The sequence below is a fragment of the Solanum verrucosum genome, unplaced genomic scaffold, assembly GCF_900185275.1.
Source record: "Solanum verrucosum unplaced genomic scaffold, falcon-dt-bn FXZP01000125.1, whole genome shotgun sequence".
In the NCBI taxonomy this organism is placed as follows: Eukaryota; Viridiplantae; Streptophyta; class Magnoliopsida; order Solanales; family Solanaceae; genus Solanum; species Solanum verrucosum.
Genome location: NW_026019923.1, coordinates 281,347 through 301,915, shown reverse-complemented (window position 1 = coordinate 301,915; position 20,569 = coordinate 281,347). Strand labels below are relative to the sequence as shown.

General features: G+C 30.7%; 2 protein-coding genes across 2 annotated transcripts; both read right to left on the bottom strand.

Annotated features, from left to right (window-relative positions):
* Positions 1-4,871: 4,871 nt before the first annotated feature.
* LOC125823808 (uncharacterized) lies at positions 4,872-11,598 on the bottom strand. The gene is made up of 4 exons (XM_049503198.1): positions 11,416-11,598; positions 8,306-8,417; positions 5,418-5,483; positions 4,872-5,241 (listed from the first exon to the last, which is right to left on the bottom strand). Exons 1-4 carry the CDS (start codon positions 11,568-11,570, stop codon positions 5,155-5,157), a joined length of 420 nt encoding a protein of 139 aa, XP_049359155.1. The 5' UTR covers positions 11,571-11,598; the 3' UTR covers positions 4,872-5,154.
* Positions 11,599-17,773: 6,175 nt separating this feature from the next.
* On the bottom strand, positions 17,774-18,389 carry LOC125823801 (uncharacterized). The gene has a single exon (XM_049503188.1). The coding sequence runs from the start codon at positions 18,316-18,318 to the stop codon at positions 17,842-17,844; it is 477 nt and encodes a 158-aa protein (XP_049359145.1). The 5' UTR covers positions 18,319-18,389; the 3' UTR covers positions 17,774-17,841.
* Positions 18,390-20,569: the final 2,180 nt, after the last annotated feature.

Here is a 20,569-nt window from a genome sequence, read left to right as displayed (position 1 = left end):
AGGTGAATCCAAATTAAACGACATATTTATATATTACGAGCGCTAAATTAAAGGACAAAGAAGTTGGGAAATTTAGGAGAGGAAAGGACGCATGCATATGCATGTGTTGTCTTGGGATTAAGTTTGCTTACAATTTACGTTAAATGATCTATCGATCAGTGCAGAAAACTAAAAAAAGTTCTGTTTGTTTTTTTGTTTTTTCATCTTTCCTCTTTTGATAGATCCAAAGCAAACACCAAAAATGGTGGGTGAGAGAGAGAGAGAGACCGTTCATTATTTTACACATTCTTTGCATCATCAAAAACATTATGAAGCATGGTTGGTTTGTCCTATAACACAACAATCCCCCACCCCACCCCATCACCTAAAAAACTAATCCTTATTGAGTGATAAAACTAACGTTTGATCATATATTTTGAGTCAGATTTTGAAATTTTATCTTCAAATATCTGTTTGGCCATGAAATTTTAAAAAACTAGCTCAAAATTAACTTTGGGAGAAAAAGATTGATTTTTTTTCAATTAAGATACATGTTCAAACATACCACTTGAAAAATTCGAAATTTCGATTTTCGATATCAAATTCTATGGACAAAGGGATGGGAATTTAATTTTTCCGCAATACTTAAATGGGGTTAAAAAGGAAGAAAGACCATACTTTTAAGAGTTTAATGAAATGCATATCATGTATTATGTATTGATGGTGTAAGAAATATTGGGATCTTTATACAAATAACTGATTGAATTTACTGTTTACTTTTTTAGATAATATACATTAATTATACATTAAGTATATACAATACTTTGAGACATATTACAAATGAACTTTATACATTATGCCATATATTCACTAACCATTTTCATTTAAGCAATTGATTAACGAACAATTAGGTAAGTTGATTCTTAAGAAATATTAATACAATCAATTACTACATATAAGATATAAGATAATTATAAATAACAACTCTATTACTATCGTATGCTAAATTATAGTGAGATACAAAATACGTAAAATGTCAATATATATAACTTAAATCTTTTTTTATCTTACCGTCTAGGAGTCTACCTACAATGCTCTGATGGAAACCAAATGAAGTGGGTCCGGCCCATTCAGTATATGGGCTTTTTCTCTCCACGAATGTCATATGGGCCCAGACCGACAGAGATTCGTAGATGAGATTAATCAGTTGGCCCATTAGGTCCACTACAATAATGGCCCAATCATAAATTGTTTGAAAATGACCTTTCAAGACTATTGTGGACCTAACTAGTGGGCCCATTTCATTAACTGCAGTATTATAAGGACTAGGTGGGCCTAACTAATGGGCCCTCATGTTGATGAAGGGTGATTTACGAGAATGGCCTTGGACGTGAGCGTGGGTGGTTTTGAACTTTTGACATAGAAAATTTGGATATCCGTTGTTTTGACGGATTAAAAAATTCTGAATGGAATGATTTTGAATATCAATTTGCTAAATCAAACATATTTTAACATGCTCAATTTGTGTTAATCATGAATTGAGAAAAAAAAAAAAAGTTTTTATATGTTGTCTTTTTCTCTATTTTTTTATGGAGTGATTGTGAAAGGTAATTTTCTCTTAATTTTTAGTGTGAAAAGAGTAATAAAATCTGAATTATTTCATGTCTAAAGTTGAAGTTTTTGGTCAAAATCATCCTTAAATTATACCCCAAACTTGAACTGCATTCTTAAAGTATCATTCTTAGCAGAAAACATCCTTCAAGTATTTAAAAGTGAATAATTTTCATCCTTCTACTTGGAAACTTAATCCATTAAAGTATCCACTTACCAAAGAATTTATTGTTACATTATCATGCTTCCAAAATTAATATGGAAACAAAATGTAGTAGAGAGTCATTGAACAAGAAAAAAATTGTGACTTTCTAATGGACGGATTGAGCCAAATTAAAATGAAATTAAAATAGTCGGGTTATTAATTAAAGAGGTTTCAGATCGAACCGCATAATTCATGTTTTGTGCAGTATATTTAATTTCGAGAACAAAATTGATGCCCTAAGGTATCATGGGTGGATTGATTTAAGTTTGACCGATTAATAAAGAGAGTTGAAATTATAAATGTTTAATGTATGATATTAAACATTAACTTTTGGACCATTCATAAGGTACAAAGTGAACTAGTAGTATGGTATCATTCCTGTTTAAATATATTTCGATTGCCAATAAAATAGAATGCAACTGAATAACACATACTGAAAAACAACTTCTAACATTATGAAAAGATAAAGAGTGCAATAATACACCACCTTTAATAGAAATACACACAACTTAAAATAACAATTTTTCTATATTGTTTTTACAAGCATATTAGAGATAACAACAACAATATCAATAAGCAAACCCAAAATATAATTATTTTTTGTAAGAGGGGAAAGCAATTTAGCCTTTTTGAAGGATTCTTCACAAAAATTAATATCCAAATTTGCATCTTTAGCATAATAGCCCAAATCCATAAATTGCTTGTATTCCAAGTACAATTGTGTTTCTCCAAGAAAATCCATTGCCTCTTCATAATTAATTGAACAATTCCCATAAATGTTTCTCAATTTTGAATCTTTTTCATCCAATAAAAGTGAATTAACTTTGTCATTTGTAGCATTAATATGGGAAATTGCCAAATTGATGGCTATATATTCAAGAGTGGGCAAATTTGATGTTTTGGATTTTGGATTTGACTCCAAAAAATTTTCACAAAAATTTTCATTCTTGATTTGTTTGCAAACATTTGGAATCAAATTTCCAAATGAAAAACCAATTAGAAAAAATAAGTTGAAGAGCAAGAATAGAAGTGATAAAAATTGAGAAGATGAGGCCATTTTTTTTTTCAATTGAAAATGCTTGTGTTGTGTAAACATATATATAGTATTAGCTTTTTAATTTTTTTCCCTTTTTGGGTTGAAACTATTGAATTTATGATTGTTGTAATCTGTATTTCTTTAAATATTTGTTGCCTTGTTTGTTCTATTATTACTTCCCAATTAAGAAAAATACAATATACATTAATAGCCTTGTAAAGTATTATTGCAACACAAACACCTGTAAAATTGCTCAACGACCAAAATCGTCCACCATTTCTTTCTTGCTTACGAATGTTTATGGGTATCGTTTACTAGGTCATTATAAAAATTGGGGTTAAAAAGATTTTGTCGGGCATATTTCCAAAAATTCTTGGACTAATAGATATGAAAAGCTGAAAAAATTTGAATTCACATTACATTACCTTTAAATGTCAATAAAAATGGCGTGGATTTTGTAGATGCTATGATTATCATTCACTAGATCCTTATGAATGGTCCCACAAAATTTGGGGTTAAAAAGATTCAGTCAATCATATACCAAAAAAGATAAATCATAAATTAATATACACAAAAAAAAATGAGAAAATTCTGAATTTTTGTTTCGTGACTCCTAAACGCAAAAAAATGACGTGGATCTTGTAGAGGCAATGTGTTTATTTACTTGGTCATTGCAAAAGGTTTCAAAAAAGTTTGGATAAAAAATATCCGGTTAGTAATATTATATCAAAAATTTATGGACTTACACAAAAAATTGTGAAAAATCAAATACCTCGTTCGTGATCCTTAAACACTAAAAAAAGGGGCCTGAATTTTGTAGAGTCTATGAGGGATCGTTCATTAGGTCATTAAGAATTATCCACAATTAAAAAGTGATATTTTCAAAAAATCATGGACTAGAGCCCGTCAAAATGAGCTTAGCTTATGGGGCCAGCTCAACCCAACCCGTTATTGGGATATGATTTTTCAAGCCCATTTAAAAATAGGGCTTATAAGCCCGACCCATATAACCTCTAGGCCCTTGAGGCTTGATTGGGGCCTAACCAAGGTCGGTCCATGGGCCAAAACTATTTATTTAAGGGTACGCAACTTACAGAAATCACACTAGTGTATGAGTTAATTACTTAATGCACGCTATGTTATAATATTATGAATCTTACCAGATTTGGTGCATCCAGATACATGTATCTCAGGATCCATGGACTCATAAGTAGGTGTAATTTGTTCTAGATACACTCTATCCAAGTGAATTCTCACGTATCTAGGATATGTAGACAAATCTCATACCCTCGCCTCTCTCCCATCTCGCTTATCTCGCTCGTGTATCTAGATGCATCATGCATCATACCGAATACATGTATCTCGCATATCTAGTATCCTAGATACATGCTTGGACTGGGTGGGGCCCCTTCATGACACACTATCATGGACTAATATATGTGAAATACTAAAAAAAATCGGAATTTTTATATTGTGGATCCTAAATGCTAAACAAAAGTGGTGTGGATCTTGTAGAGGCAATGGGTATCGTTAACTAGGCAATTACGGATGGTCCTACAATATTTTGGATCAAAAACATATGTCATATATATTTTAAAAAATTTATGGACTAATACCCACAAAAATTTGAGAAAATCTTGAATATCTATTTCGTGACCACTAAACACTAAAAAGTGGCATGGATCTTGTAGAGGCTATGGGCATCGTTCACTTGATCATTCCAGAAGATTTCAAAAAATAGTTGGGTACCAAATATTCATGAACTAATACACACAAAAAACTGTAAAAAATCAAAATCCTTAAATGCTTAAAAAAAAGTGACAAGGAATGCATCACACAAGATCAGCAGCGGTTTATCTTTACCGGTAAAGAGCATATTCATGTGTTATGCCTTTTTTTTAGAACCTTTGCAGTCCAGATACTATGAATCAAATTTCAGATTTTTGACAGCATTGAGAATGTCACTCATACATATATAACAAAATGTAAAAGACTTGATAATCAGCTGTAAAGCACTGTTGCATTTTGTGACCTCTGATGGTTCAACTCCTTTTGGTCATATCTGCTGCTAAAAATCTATACAATTCAAGATTTAATAAAATGTTGTATGGGGACTTAGAAAAATCTAAGAACCATCACTTAACAAAAGAGAGTATTCTAGGGAGGCCAAAAATTTGGATGGCAGATGCTCCGGCATGCCTCTCGGAAAGCATAATGTAGCGCGAATTCTGAAGCATAATCCTCCTTGCCATGTTTGAGTTAGATTAATTTGGTAAGTTGTCAACTTCTGAATGATCTCTGGACCACCAGGGTTCTGGTGAAGTCATATATGTTTCATGCTACATTTCAACTTCTCCGATTCAAGCTCTTGTTTCAAAGACTCGAGTCGTTCAAGTAAATCAATGTTTTCCTGGTGAAATCGAACATCAGAGACAAAAGTATAAATTGAACTGTGGCAATTATAATAAGCATCATGGTTATCACGATCTACAAACTTTACACTTCTCATATAAAAGGCGTCAAAGAGGGGGAGAAGAAGAGAAAGATCAAAGAAAAGACATCAAGTAAATTGTCTCGAACGTTCACCTTTTGCAGCAGGTCCAACTTCTTCTTAATGCCAGCAGCACCATCCTCCTTCAACAACTGCTTAATCTGTACGAAAGGCCACAAGTTAAAAGACTAGCAAATGAGGTGCAACTACGTTGCTCGGACTCTATAAAAATGTTGCCGCGCCCATGTAGGATCCTCCAAAAATGCACTACTTTTGGAGGATCTGACATGCACCTGTCGGTATTTTTGATAAGTCTAAGCAATATCAGTTAACCCTCTTTCCGGTAAATAAAATGTACACCTGGAGTCCAAATAAGCTTCCAACGGTAACTTTAAACATATATTTAACCATCGCTTCTTCTTTTATCCTTGAACAAAAATTAATCTCTCTTTTGTTCTTGAACAAAAAGTAATCACTTTCCTTTCTCTTTTGTTCTTCAAGGATAACTATTCCACCATTTTTCAAAGCATGAAGTTAGTTGTCGTAATTGTATCTTTTGCTACAAATATTGAATTTAGGGTTTGCAATTTTCCCCAATTTCATATTGAAGATTCGAAATCTTCCCCAATTTTATCTTCTCCTATTTTTATTTTTATTTCATTTTGTGTTGTTAGGGTTGGTAATGTCAAATGTGAAATTGAATAAGTTATGCATAGAAGAAGAATCAGACTCAATGCTCAAAGCCATAGTACGATGCAAACATGAAAGTTTGTTGCATATGCAGACTTCTTGGTCGAAGTCAAATCCTGGAAGACGATTTTGGTCTTGCCCCTGCTATGGTGTATGTGACTTTTCTTTTGTTGTTTGATTTTGTTGGGTTTAACAATATTTTGTTTGATTTTGTTGGGTTTTGATTTTTTTAGTCGAACAATATATTAACATGAACTTCAGTTAAACCCAATAAAATCAAACAACAGAAGAAAGTCACATACACCATAGCAGGGGAAAGACCAAAATCGTCTTTTTGACATCGACCAAGAAGTCTGCATATGCAACAAACTTCCATGTTTCATCGTACTATGGCTTTGAGCATTGGATCTGATTCTTCCATGCATAGCTCATTCAACTTCGCATTACTAACCCTAACAACACAAAATTAAAAAAATAGGAGAAGACAAAAATGGGGAAGATTTCGAATCTTCAATATGAAATTGGGGAAAATTGCAAACCCTAAATTAAATCTTTGTAGCAAAAGATACAATTACGACAACTAAATTCAAGCTTCATGCTTTGAAAATGGTGGAATAGTTACCCTTGAAGAACAAAAGAGAAAGGAGAGAGATTAATTTTTGTTCAAGAACAAAAGATAAAGATATTAATTTTTGTTCAAGAATAAAAGAAAAAGAGATGATTGAATATATGTTTAAAGTTACCGTTGGAAGCTTATTTGGACTCCAGGTGTACATTTTATTTGGTTCTTATGTGCCTCACGGAGGTGAGTTCACGCTTGTGGACAATTAGCCTATAAGGGTGAACTAATATATAAAAAAGGTTCAGGGGTAATAGGACTCCCGTGAAGATTACGTGTGTAGTTGGAAATACGGCTAAAGCTTGAGGGAGCATTTGACCATTTTCTCAAGGATATTAGGAACAAGAAATCGAAGAGCAAAAGGGACTTCAACATTGGCTCAAAACTTCTCCTCTTCATTGACCTATTATATTATTTCTTTTTTATGACTGATAAATTGGTCTGAAGCCACCCTTCGGGTCATTTTCCACTTAAATACTAGACTTTGTTCATTCACTTGGCATTGGGATCAAACTTGTGACCGAAGACACAAGTCCCTCTCAATCTTGGGTTAATTAAACTTTTCTATTCTGTCTGCCCACTTTTTTGAATATTATCTTTTTCTTAAACTAAAAAAAAATAAAATCAAATAAGTTTGGCAAACACAATAGGAAATATTCTAGTTTTACGTTTGAGGACAACATCACTTTTTATTTGGTAAGATGACATGAGATGAGCTTAAATGGAGAAATATTGTCAGTTATGATCCATATAGACGAACCCAACTTGTTTGGACTAAGACATAGCTATTGTTGTAAAGATCACGACAGGACCTGGCAGCAAGACTGATCCTTCTCCAACTAGTTTGATTAAGTTGGAGAAACTTCAAAACTTATGTCTATTCATCTTAAATTTTAGATAAGATCTTTAACCACAACGAGAACTCAGCAAACTGATTCTACTTATTCAGCATGGTCAGAGTAGTAGCTAAGGGCCTTACATCAACTTTGATTGTATTCAATAATGATTTTTACCTGCAAACTATAGAGTGTATGCAAAATTTCTTTCACAAATCGAGTCGAATATTGTCTTATTTAAGGGTTTAAAATCGATTATTCTTTAAACGAGTCAAATATTGTCTTAGTAATAATTATTTATTACTAGCATATTTAGGATTCCAGGAGAGATTGTTTTCACCGCATTTCTGGAAGTCCTTGTGTACCTTGTGTAAGGAGCTGGTTACTCAGGTAGAGCTTAGCATAGCATCTCACATATGGACTGATGGGTCAGTCCGTGTGGACCATTCAGCCCAGTCCATGTATATAATGTTGTTCATTCATGTCCAACAATGCTTTATTTCTTTTCTTAGACATAGGGTCATCGATACAATCATTTTTCTAGGCAGATGTATCAAACTAGAAGAAAAGGTGAATGTTTTCTTTTTATGTATTTGCTTTTTTATGCTGGTACATATGTGATTGCCTAGTTAATATTCTTGATTAAAGTGATAGATTACTTGGTTAATAAGGCACTATGGTGTTACATTACACTCAAGCCATCATTGATTGTCAATAGAGAGGATAACATGTCGCAGAAAAATAATATACAACGGAAGTTCAAGGACTTCGCTATATATATATATTAAATACTTAATCAAGCATCTATGGTATTGATTCTGAATGAAAAGATGCCTACCTTAATCAGTTCCTTTTGGCAGGCAGAAGATATCTTTTCCTCGTCATCATATCTTTTTCTCCACACTGCAGATTCGTCCATTGCTTCTCTACTGGCAAGATCGAACTGTCTCCTACAAGAAACCAAGAACAATATACTTAGCCAAGCATTAAATGGCATTGAAATACCATCTTAGAGGGAAAGTTGGATTTTAAATCTAAAATATGATCATATGTTTGATTGCCATCAATTTTAGACTCGTGCTGGGAATGTGGAATGATTAAAAACCTTGGTCCTGAAAACAAAGTTTCTTATTTATTTGAATCACTACTTAACTTGGAAGCGGTTTTGCATCGGCAACTTAAAGAAAACAGTACAATGTTCACAAAACATTCTAGTAGAAACTAGTTCTAATAGTTTGATATATTCCAATAAAACCCACCTCTATAATCAAAATCCATGTCAAGTCACCTATTAAAGCATTTGCAATAGAGTTCACATGATTTTCACCTGCTAAAGAAAATAAACATTGGGCATAACTCAAACTTCAAAAGCTAGTTTATGCAATGAGGATTGCCAAAACCATATAAAGAGTCTAATTGAACTATCCCCATATGTGTGGGACTTCCAACCCCCCCACACGCCTAGGCCTGCCTATTGGAGCATGGACAACATAATATGAGGGCCAACATCGGGTAAACCAAGAATCAGGATGGGTCTAGCTCTCTTCATGATAAGAAAATGGACTTTGGGCTTAACTCAAATTCAAAAGCTAGCTCATGTGGTGAGGATCGCCCAAGACTATATATAGAGTCCTATGCACCATCCCACATTGATGTACGACTTCCAACCTCAATTGGTAATCAAGTCCAAATGGGGCATTCAAATTGGTTTTCCTTTTGCTGGTCACTCAAGCAAGAAAAGAAAGAAACACTTCTCTTGGGTGGTTATCAAAATTGAATACAAACATGAAAACTACATTTCTATGCTGGATACAAGTAAAGGTGATTTGTTTTTTAATGTTCTTGCTCAAAAGTTAAGACTAATCAACATCCCCAACTACTCCTCCAGTTCCTTGAACTACACCCAATTTTTTGAGCAACCAAACAAAGTGAAAACAGAATTCCAATCAATTTCTTGATCCATTTTTGGGTGCAAAGACATGACCTTTTTGAGGTACATACAAAAGATTAAGCAAGAACATTAAGATAAAGGTCACCAACACAAAATACAAACAAGAAACACAAATTCCTGTGCTAGATACAAAAATGAAGGTTGGCACTTTTTAATATTCTTGACTGAGAGTTCAGACTGATTCAAATTCCCAACTTATAATTCTGTTTCTTGAACTACATCCAATTTTACCAGCAACCAACCAAAGTAAAAGTCCAAATCTGGGTGCAAAAACATAATCTTTTTTAGGTACATTCCAATGCTGGATACAAGTAAAGGTGATTTTGCTTTTTTTTTTTTTTTTTTGCTTCAAATTAAGATTAATCAACACCCCCAACTAGTTCTTCTGTTTCTTGAACCACCCCAACTTTCCCCAGCAACCAAACAAAGTGGAATTCCATTTCTAATCAATGTTTTAACCCATTTCGGAGTGCAAAGACATGATCTTTTTGAGGTACATACAAAAGATTAAGCAAGAACATTAAAACAAAGGTTTCCAATATTGAACACAAACAAGAAATCTACTCCTAGGCTAGATACAAAAATAAAGGTTGATGCTTCTTAATATTCGTGATTGAGCGTTAAGACTAATCAAAAATCCCCAACTAGTCCTTCTAATTCTTGAACTACACCCAATTTTTCCAACAAACAAATAAAGAGAAGAACCATTTCCCATTATTTTGCTGATCCATTTTTGGGTGCAAAAACATTATCGTTTTTTAGGTACATTCCAATCATGGGCGGAGGTAGAAGCCCAATCACCAATAGTTTTTGCTCAAATAGTTACAACAACATACCCAGTGTAATCCCACGGGTGGGGTTTGGAGAAGGTAGAGTGTACACAAACCTTACACCTACATTGGGAGGCTTTTGCTCAAATTGTGTAGTTATGCTAAGAAATTAATTTTATATGTACATACATTATGTTTAAAACTCAAGTATTAGCAGTTGAACTGGTCGTTCTAAAATCATGGCTCCGCCTCTAATTCTAATGCCAGAAACAAAGGTGACTGACTGCTTCTTTTTTCCCTTCTTTTTAATGTTCTTGCTTAAAACTATAGACTAATCAACATCCCCAAAAGACACCAACTAGTCCTTTCTGTTTCTTGAACCACACCCAGTTTTCCCAGCACCCAAACAAAGTAAAAATCTATTTCCAACTATTTCCTTGGTGCAAAAACATGATCTTTTTGAGGTACAGTCCAACACTTGGATAAAAGTAAAGGTGTTCGTTCTTTTTTCCCAATGTTATGCTTAAAGTTAAGATTAATCAACATCCCCAATCACTCCTCCAGCTTCTTGAACCACACCCAATTTTCCCAGCAACCAAACAAAGTGAATATCCATTTCCAACCATTTTCTTGGTTCAAAGACATGATCTTTTTGAGCTACATACAAGTAAAGGTGATTGCTTTTTCAATGTTCTTGCTTACAGTTAAGACTAATCAACATCCCCAATTAGTCCTCCAGTTTCTTGAACTACACCCAATTTTCCCAACACACCCCAACAAAGTGAAAATCAATTTCCAAACATTTTCTTGGTTCAAAGACATGATCTTTTTGAGCTACATACAAGTAAAGATGATTTCTTTTTCAATGTTCTTGCATAAATTAAGACTAATCAACATTCCCAATTACTCCTCCAGTTTCTTGACCTACACCCAATTTTCCCAACACCCCAACAATGTGAAAATCAATTTCCAAACATTTTCTTGGTTCAAAGACATGATCTTTTTGAGGTACATACAAGTAAAGGTGATTGCTTTTTCAATGTTCTTGCTTAAAATTAAGACTAATCAACATCCCCAATTAGTCCTCCAGTTTCTTAGACTACACCCAATTAACCCACCAACCAAACAAAAGTGAAAATCCATTTCCAACCATTTTCTTGGTGCAAAGACATGATCTTTTTGAGGTAGCAAGAAAGAAGAAGAAGAAGAAGAAGAAGAAGAGAGTACCTGAGTAATTCAGTTTCACTAGATGAGAAATTGTAGTCAATGGTCCAAAGCCTCAAGTAAACAGCTAAACCCATCACCATAACAAGACCAAGTCCCAGGAATATTTGCTTTCTTCCTCCTCCCATCGTCTCCTTCTTTCTTCCCAACCTCTGCATTTACTGATTTCTAGGTTTCTCAAAAATTATTTAGAAAAAAACAAAAAAAAAAGTTAGCTACTGTAATTTGGGATTAATGGTAATTGGTTTTAAAGTCCATTTTGATTTTTGACTTAACTAAGATATTAAGCCAATGGTAATTGATTGGTCAATTTTTTTGAAAGGAAATTCTCAAAGTTAAATTAAATTATATTAATTTGATATTTTAAATAGAAAATTTAGATACTTTAAAACGATATGAAAAGTATTATAAATTGTAATTTTTTATATAATACATCGAAGTTTTTGTCATTTGACTCTAAAAAAAGAAATAATAACAATTAAAAGTAGACGGAGTGATTAATTTTCTAGTCTTATGCAACTTTTTTTTAGTTTTATACTTTATTTATAAACGATCTTTGTTATTTTATATAAGGATAAAAAAAGGATTTTTTTTTTTTAATTCAAATAATAAAAGGGCAAGAGATTTCGGCGTGAAGTAATACATTTTAATATTTTGGTGAAAAATGAAGGAATAATTGTTATTCATTTACTAGTTCTTATAAAATGCCTAGGAATTAACTACTATTAGGCAATTGAAATATTTTCTATAGTCTGTATAAATTATAGTGGTAGCATTTTCTTTGAGAAAAACTTGAACCACAAGTATTGTGTTTCAAAACAAGAAATTATAGGTCTAATATATATCCATTTGGCCAACTAATTATAATTATGATTTATTTAAATTTTAATCACTTGAAATTATATTTGAGAGATTTGAAGATCAAACTTCAATCTTTTGAATCTAAAGATGGAATTGACCAAAGTCTAATGGTTAGATTTCAAGTTTAAAATTGAAGAGTCTAAAGTTCGACCAAATTATGATAAAGTTGATTCTCATGCAAAATATAAGATAAATGAATTTATAAATATAATTAGAGAAACATAAAAGTAAAAATGGGTGACATAGACTGATTCTTCTAAAAAAATTGATGCTGCCTTTTTGCATCATTTAAGTCCATGATCTATCAAAACAATCTTTCTACCCATAGGAATAGGAGTAAGATCTCCATAAGTCATATCATTTTTGAACCCCACTTCGGAAATTATGCTTTTGTTATTGTTGTCTTATATATATATATATATATTGAGAAAACTAACTTTAGCTTTATTAAACATACATACATACCATATTATATTAATTCTATTTATACTTTATTAAACATACATACCATATTATATTAATTCTATTTATACTTTTAAACATTTACGTATCTTACTTTTAATTAAGAGTTTTCTACCTATATTGAGAAAGATACATCTAGATACATGTATTTTTGCTATCAAATAAACTAAAATAGGGAGAGAGGTGAGCGAGATGAGAAGGAAGGCAAGTCATATAATCATGAGGCGAGTGAGATAGTCATGCATCTCAGATACATGTATTTGTACGGATCTGATATGATTCACATGTATCTGGAATATCAAATACATATGAGAGTGGAGAGATAGGAGGGAGGCGAGCGAGATTTGTTATGGATAGAGCGTATCTAGAATAAATTATATACCCCAATTTTGACTCATGTATCCCGAGATACATGTTTTGAAACGTAAATGAATGCATCAAAATCTGATAAGATTTGCAATATTGAAAACTAAAGCGTATCTATGTAATTAGGTCCAAAACTAGTAAGGTTTCTATAAGTTTTATTTTGGAAAAATTGTATATAATAGCAAACTATTAATTCAAATTAAATGTTATAACCACAGTTTGATTTAATTGTAACCCGTAGCAAACTGTTGCCATTCGTCACTCTCCCTGAAATTCTCGCTCGCCACTCCCTCTCTCGCTTGTCAGTCTCTCGCTCGCCTCTCTCACTTTATACAAACACAAATGTATAAAATGTGTTTCTGTTTGTATAAAGCGAGAGAAAATTGTATATACATATGCAAATACATATATCTTCGTCATATACACTTATAATTATACAATATAAATCTTCCTCTGCCCAGTTCTCTTTTGCCTTTCTCTTTTTCTCGCTTTATACAAACACAAATTATACAAAATATAATGTATAATTTGTGTTTGTATAAAATGAGAGAGAGAGATTTGATATACAAACGTTTTATTTCGATTCAATTGTATACAAATTCAAATTTTATGCAGATATACAAACACATAAAGTTGAATTGAGAGGTTGCCAACGATTTATACAAACGAAAGGCTGCCAGCAATTTATACAAATGAGAGACCGTCAGCGATTTTATACAAATTTGTTGCCCCCAGCGATTTATACAATTTGATGCTCCATAGAAAACATAAAGTTTGCTATAAAGCGTAATTATGCAAAATATAGTTATAACATACAAATATGATTTTTATGTTTGTTAACTGTGAAAGTTGCTCTGTTATTTTCCATAAGATCCACACAAGGTGGAAAAGTATTGGGCTTAAAGAAGTGTAGAGTTGGGCTATGTACGCCAATAACCACTTAAGGATTGTTGTTTAAGATTTATCTTCTATGTAATATACACAAAGTATTTAAAATATAGCCAGTGTTGTTTTCAAATACCATTTGTTCCCTATTCAAATTTAGGGAATGACGTCAATGACTCATCTATTTAGTAACTCCATCTATTTTGATCAGTTCAATTATGCTCACTAGAAAGGTTAGGCTAAAAATAATTAAAAAGGTGTATATTTGGTTGAAGTAGTCAACATAAAGAAACAAAGTTTTATTTTTGAAAGAAGGTGGGATACACAAGAATCCAAGTGAATTAGAAAAAACAAAATAAAGGATAAATTTTACTCTCATTAGTTACTTCGAAAAAAAAAAATTAAAAAAAAAAAAGAATAAAAATTGGACAAGTTAGGCTATGATAACTTATTTTAACCCAATCCACACTGTTTAAATAATTTTTTTCAACTCATTTTAATTTATCTAAATTCAGCTCAATTCACACGTCTACGTATGTTCCTTTCAAGTGTCCTTCCAATTCCATCATGTACTGAAAATAGATTTTGGACAAACAGATCAACAAGTATATAAATATATCAATATAAATTGAACATGATATATATACTCTTAGAGAAAAATAATATATATATATATATACACTCTTGGAGGTAAGTTTAGAAGTATTTAGATTCCTTTCTTACGATAATAGTTAATGTAAATCTACCTAATTAACCTTTGATTAATACAACACAAACAAGCTGCTGCGCCCATTGTTTAATTAGCACCTGGTTAATATGTTTAGGTTAATTAAGCCACTAGTTAAAGGATAAGTCTTGTCAAATTTATGTAACTAATTAATGTAAAGGTTAACTATCTTATAATTAATTTCATGACAAGACGTATCTATTTGAAATGGCCTCCATTATTCTAAACATGGACAAAATTAAAGTCACCAAACAGATAATTACAAATTATACAGTAATTAATTAAGTGAGTTTTAGTAAGAAGAGTTTAATTTTACAACTATCAACTTTAGTCGTATTCACTTTTTTATTATTATCACTTAGAAGTGAGAACTATGTATGTGGATTTATATGTGAGCATATAATATATTTCAAACTCGAATAAATAAATAAAACTATCCTTATGCTAAACTCCGTCTCAAACTCGAATAAATTAAAATTTTGTGTTTGTGGGTAAATTGATTATTTTTTTTGGTAATAAATATAAATATTGCTATTAATAACTTTAGATTATCGAGAATGATCTTAGATAAATAGGTATGTACGACACACGTATTAGGGTAAAATGTTAGTGGAGTACTATCTCGCTTTTCGAGAGGTTAGGCTTATTGGTGTCTTGTTTGTTATACTGTTGTATTATTGTACTTCTTGTTATATTTATCATCGTATGATATTTAATATTTATTTTGTTTTGATAGTCGAATATTTTGTTGTTTTTGTTTCTTTTGTTGTAGGGTTTGCACTACTCCCTTATTAGTTGCTATGTTTTTTACATTGTTTTCTTTTTCCTTGTACTTGGATTTGCTGCATTTAAGTCGGGGAATTTTTTAGAGACAGTTTCTCTACCGTCACAAGATGGTGATAAAATTTATGTATATTCTATCATTTTCAACCCTTACTTATAAAATTTCACTCAATAACTTTTTTTTAAAATTATTATTATAACAATAAAATTAATACACCTAAAAAACACCTGACATCATAACCATCTTCTAGAAAGAGTCGTGATAATTAGGCCTCTAATAACACAAAAAATTGTTGTATCAAGATTTCACATTTAATAGCTTTTTCTTTGATTGTCTTACTATATCTAATCTAATAACAATATAAAAATATATTATTTTTGAAACGGTTCAAATAAATTGAATGCAATCCTTTTATTTTATTTTATTTTTGTAAAATGAGCTGACACTCAATTATTGGTTAGTTTTAAAAAAATAAAAAATAAAAAATAAAATCCAAGTGACAAGGTTGAGAAGAATGTGTCATAGATAAATACACGAAAGTACAACTAATATACCAGCCAATAGAAAATAAAAAAACTATTGTCTAATTAAAACAAGATAGAGGGATATGAAAATGATAGAAAGAGACCATCAAAAGATGTGGTGTAGTATATCATTGTTTTTTCCTTAATCAGATATTTCAGATAAGATTGTTCCTTCTTTAATTAGAAGTTTCGTATTCGAGTCTCGAGTATAAAAAAATCTTTGATAAGGAGAATTTGAATTAATATAACTTTAATACAGATATCAAATTTCAAATTAAAAGAATATTCTCTCCATTCCTTTTTATTTATCAAATTTTGATTAGGTACACCTATTAAGAAAATAATGATTGATGAGTTTACTATTTTACTCTTATTAATTGATGGGGTCTCAAACATATTTACTCACTTTATCCTTTATTGATTTATCAAAACTGACAAATAATATGAAAATTAAATTAGAAAATATTTGACAAGTAAATAGAGACGGAAGAATAGTAGAAAGAGTGTTCACAATGATCTAAAATACTTTGAATATGACCTCAATTTCAGTATTTATTCAAAATTATTTCATTATATACAAATACATAAGGTCAATTTATTGGTTCACATGATACAAAATTTGTCCATATCCAAACAAACAAGTCAAGTTATCATTTCTTTAAAGATTAAACAAAATAAGAAAAATTCCTATCTTAGGTGGCGTGTGATGTGATTTTTGCTTCAAAGGATTGTCCAAAGCTAATATGTTGTTTTCTTACCTACCACTATAAACTATCCAAAAGCAGTCTGATACACAAAGTAATTCTATTTTATAAAATTTATAGAAAGATCATATTCAAAAGAATTATATATAATGTAAATATTATATTATGACTAATATTACAGAACGAATTCATAATTTGTAAATAATATAACAATAATTTTATCGTTACTTCAATCCTTTCTCTCTTTCAATCCAATGTATATTTTCTAAAAGAACAACTTGAGCAAAAAAGAATCACACCCGAAGGCTGTGTAATACAGACATGACCATACCTCCAATGCAAACTTGAAAGACTTGATTCATCGTTAGAATTCTTAATCTATAATTACACAAAAATAATTTTATCATTGCTTCAAAATCTCATCTCGTTAATTTCTATCTTCACCCAAAAATGTAACTACTACAACCACAAGAAACAACAATAGAACCAAGAACAAAACTACATAAGTTATGTTTCACCATTTGTTTTATTTATAATAATAATTTGCTAAAAGGAAATACTACTAAAACTTTTTCAGAAATCATCCCTACTAGCTATAAGTGTCATAAAATTAAAAGAAAAAGTACCTACCCCAAAGCAAGAAAGATGAAAGAATAATGTTTGAGAAATCTTAGCGATTCGATTGATTGGCTTTGAAAATTTGATTCCTCATTTTTATAATTAATTTCCTCCCTAGAAAGAAAAAGGCAAAAGAACAATGTATATGAGAAAAAAACACAAATTAAATTAATATACTACATATATTGTTAAAATCCTACAAATACAATACAATTCCCAAAAAACTCATCAACAATTACAAATTACTAATTAGAAAATCTAATAACACAAACTTACATTACATCCTCATTGAAGTCCACAACTAAAAGATGAACATCAATAAACATAGGATCAAATCTATTCTAACCCCAAAAGAACTTACCAAAAAAAATAAAAATTAACCCATTAATCCAATAAAAAAAAACTTTGTTCCATTCCAGCAACAATAGTCTATGATTCAAAACGCCGTATTTTCATAATTACCCCTTAAAAAAAAAAAACAAATTTCACTATTAGTAACTAATCTTCAAAACCAATTTTTTTCCAAATAGCATTTCTAACTCTACTTAAATCTCTTCCTTTTAATGTCCTTCCAATTCCTTCATGTACTGAAAATGAAGCAACTCTTGTTCTTGCTAAATACTCATGTGGTGGAATTCTATTTTCATTATCAGAATCTCCATCATCATCAAACATAATATTTTTTCCCAAATTACCCTTCTCATCACCTAATATTTTTGACCAATCAGGTATATTCACAGGCAACGACGTCGCATTACTCGCCTTTCTTTCGCCTTTTTTCGTCGTTTTCTTTGAAAATCTTGAACTTGGTATTGATAATTTGGGTTCAAAACTATTAATTTCTTCCGAATTACTCCACATTTCAGCTTCATCAAATTCGAATTGGAGGGTGTTTGTGCTTGATGGGAGAGGGGTAATTCTGTCTTTTCCACCTAAGAAGAGGAAATTTTTGTTTTTTCTTGTTGTTGTTGCCATTGTTGTTGAAGGAAGAAAATATTGAAAAAGATGAAGAAGAAAAAGAAAGAGTGTTTGGTTTGTTATTTGTTAGGTATGTGAGTAAGTTAAAAAAGTGTTCTTGTTTTGATTGAAGTTAAGGGGTATATATATAATTGAGTTGTACTATTGGATAAGCTTTGTTTTAATTAATTATTTTTTTTTGGTTTTTGTACTATTGGTAGTACTAGATAACACTTTACCATCATTAGTGTATACAATTATGGAGACGGGCTAGTGGTGCATTAGTGAGACTGTTTCATTTTTAGGAGCTTCAATGTGAGTTTCGGACATTCAGTGAGAAATTAAAAAAAAAGTATACAATTATGAAGGATTTATTTGTTGTGGTGGTGATAGAGTTAGAATTTTCATTAATGAAATTTTAAAATACAAAGAAATAAATTTATGAAGAAGTTGAAGAGTGTTCAGTATCTAATATACACATAAAAAATAATTATAATCATGTATAGAAAATATACTTTTCTTTTAAAGATGATTCAGATGAACCCCTTTAGCCAAATATGGTAGTTCAGAACTTGAATTGACACAAGTGTAACCAAAAAAATGCACATAAATCTCCTTGAAAAATGGAGTTTCGCTCTAGTTATGGACAAAAAATTACTTTATTTAATTATATAAGTTAATTTTGATCATAACATACTTAAGATTTTACAACTTGTTAAGACTTACAAAAATTTAAGCTTCTTATAACTCATAAATGTGTGTAGTTACTTTATGGATTATAAGAATTAATCCATAATATTGAAACTTATTATTATATGGTAGATCTGACTTGGTATGATAGACTTTTTATGGATGAAATAAGTTGAATGCTAGCTGTTTAGATAGAATAAAATTCAAATAAATTGACTTTTACTTCTTCTGTCTCTTCTTTTTATTTTATTTGCACAAACATATATATTCAATGTACACGTGATCCTTCATGAAAAGTATCAAATGGAGGATCCCAATAAAATTATTGCATGGGTTCATATAGTTTATTAGCAGCTGCCTATGATCTTTTATTTTATGTGTCTCTTTATTTTCCCAATATAATTTTGGGTCTAATAAGATAAGGTTATAAGATTATGTACTAATATTTTAAATAAAAGCAACAATAATAGAGCATGTATCTATAACCTAGTTTAGTAGTACTAATTTGAAATCTAATAATGTTGTAAAAACTATTGAAAATCTATCTATAGAAATCATTTTCAAACTTTGACGCATCAACAATAAACTCAGCAGAGAATCATATTTAATAGAAATAAAAATATTAGGTGATATTTGTTTTACTGTAGTAATTTTAAATGTGGATATAATTATTTGATATCTGTTACAAAGGTGATAAATATCCTATGAAATTAGTTAAGATGAGGCAAAGCTGTGAATGCAAAAATTATAAAATAAAATTAAATTATCGATTATAATTATACTTGTGTATAGTTTCATAAAATAAAATGTGGTTTGAAAAAAATATCTTACTTTAATTGTAGCTCGGAGATAAATAAATTGTTTTTGACAGATTCTGACTCGCATATATAAATAAAACAATTAAATAAATAAAACTATACTCTTTCTAACAATTTAAAATTTAAATAAAATAATAACGTATATATTTATTTTTTTGAATAAAATAAAGCTTTTGACATGCACTGTGATTGAATTATTATTTTCAGTACAATGAATCATCAAAGTTTCCATATAACCACAAAACTAATTGTTGAAAAATTTCCAACGTATTTCACTAACTACTAGATATTTATTTGACCAATCAAATTTCGACAAGATATCAAACGTACGAAGCTATTGATTAAAATGTTAAAAAATATTTGTCGAAAATTAGTATATATTAGTTCCGTCATATCAATGTCCTTTATTTGTCATATCGAATTATTCTTGATATGATCTATATAACATTATTAATCGTAAGTGTCTACTCATTTATAATCAACTCATAATTTTCTTTGTTATTTTAAGGATGAGAAAATGGTCTAAAATCCCCCAATTTATATCTGAAATTCCAACTACACACTCCAACTTTAAGAGTGTCCTATTACCCCCTGAACTTTATATTTCTTTATTTTCTACACGCTTAAACGCTGACCTATCATATGAGGTGTTCTCACCTCCTCTAGGCGCGTTAGAAGGTGAATTTTGACGAAAATTTCCGAGAAAATAGTCATCTTCCCCACCCTTAAAATAAACCATTGTTTCTTCTCCATAGCAACAA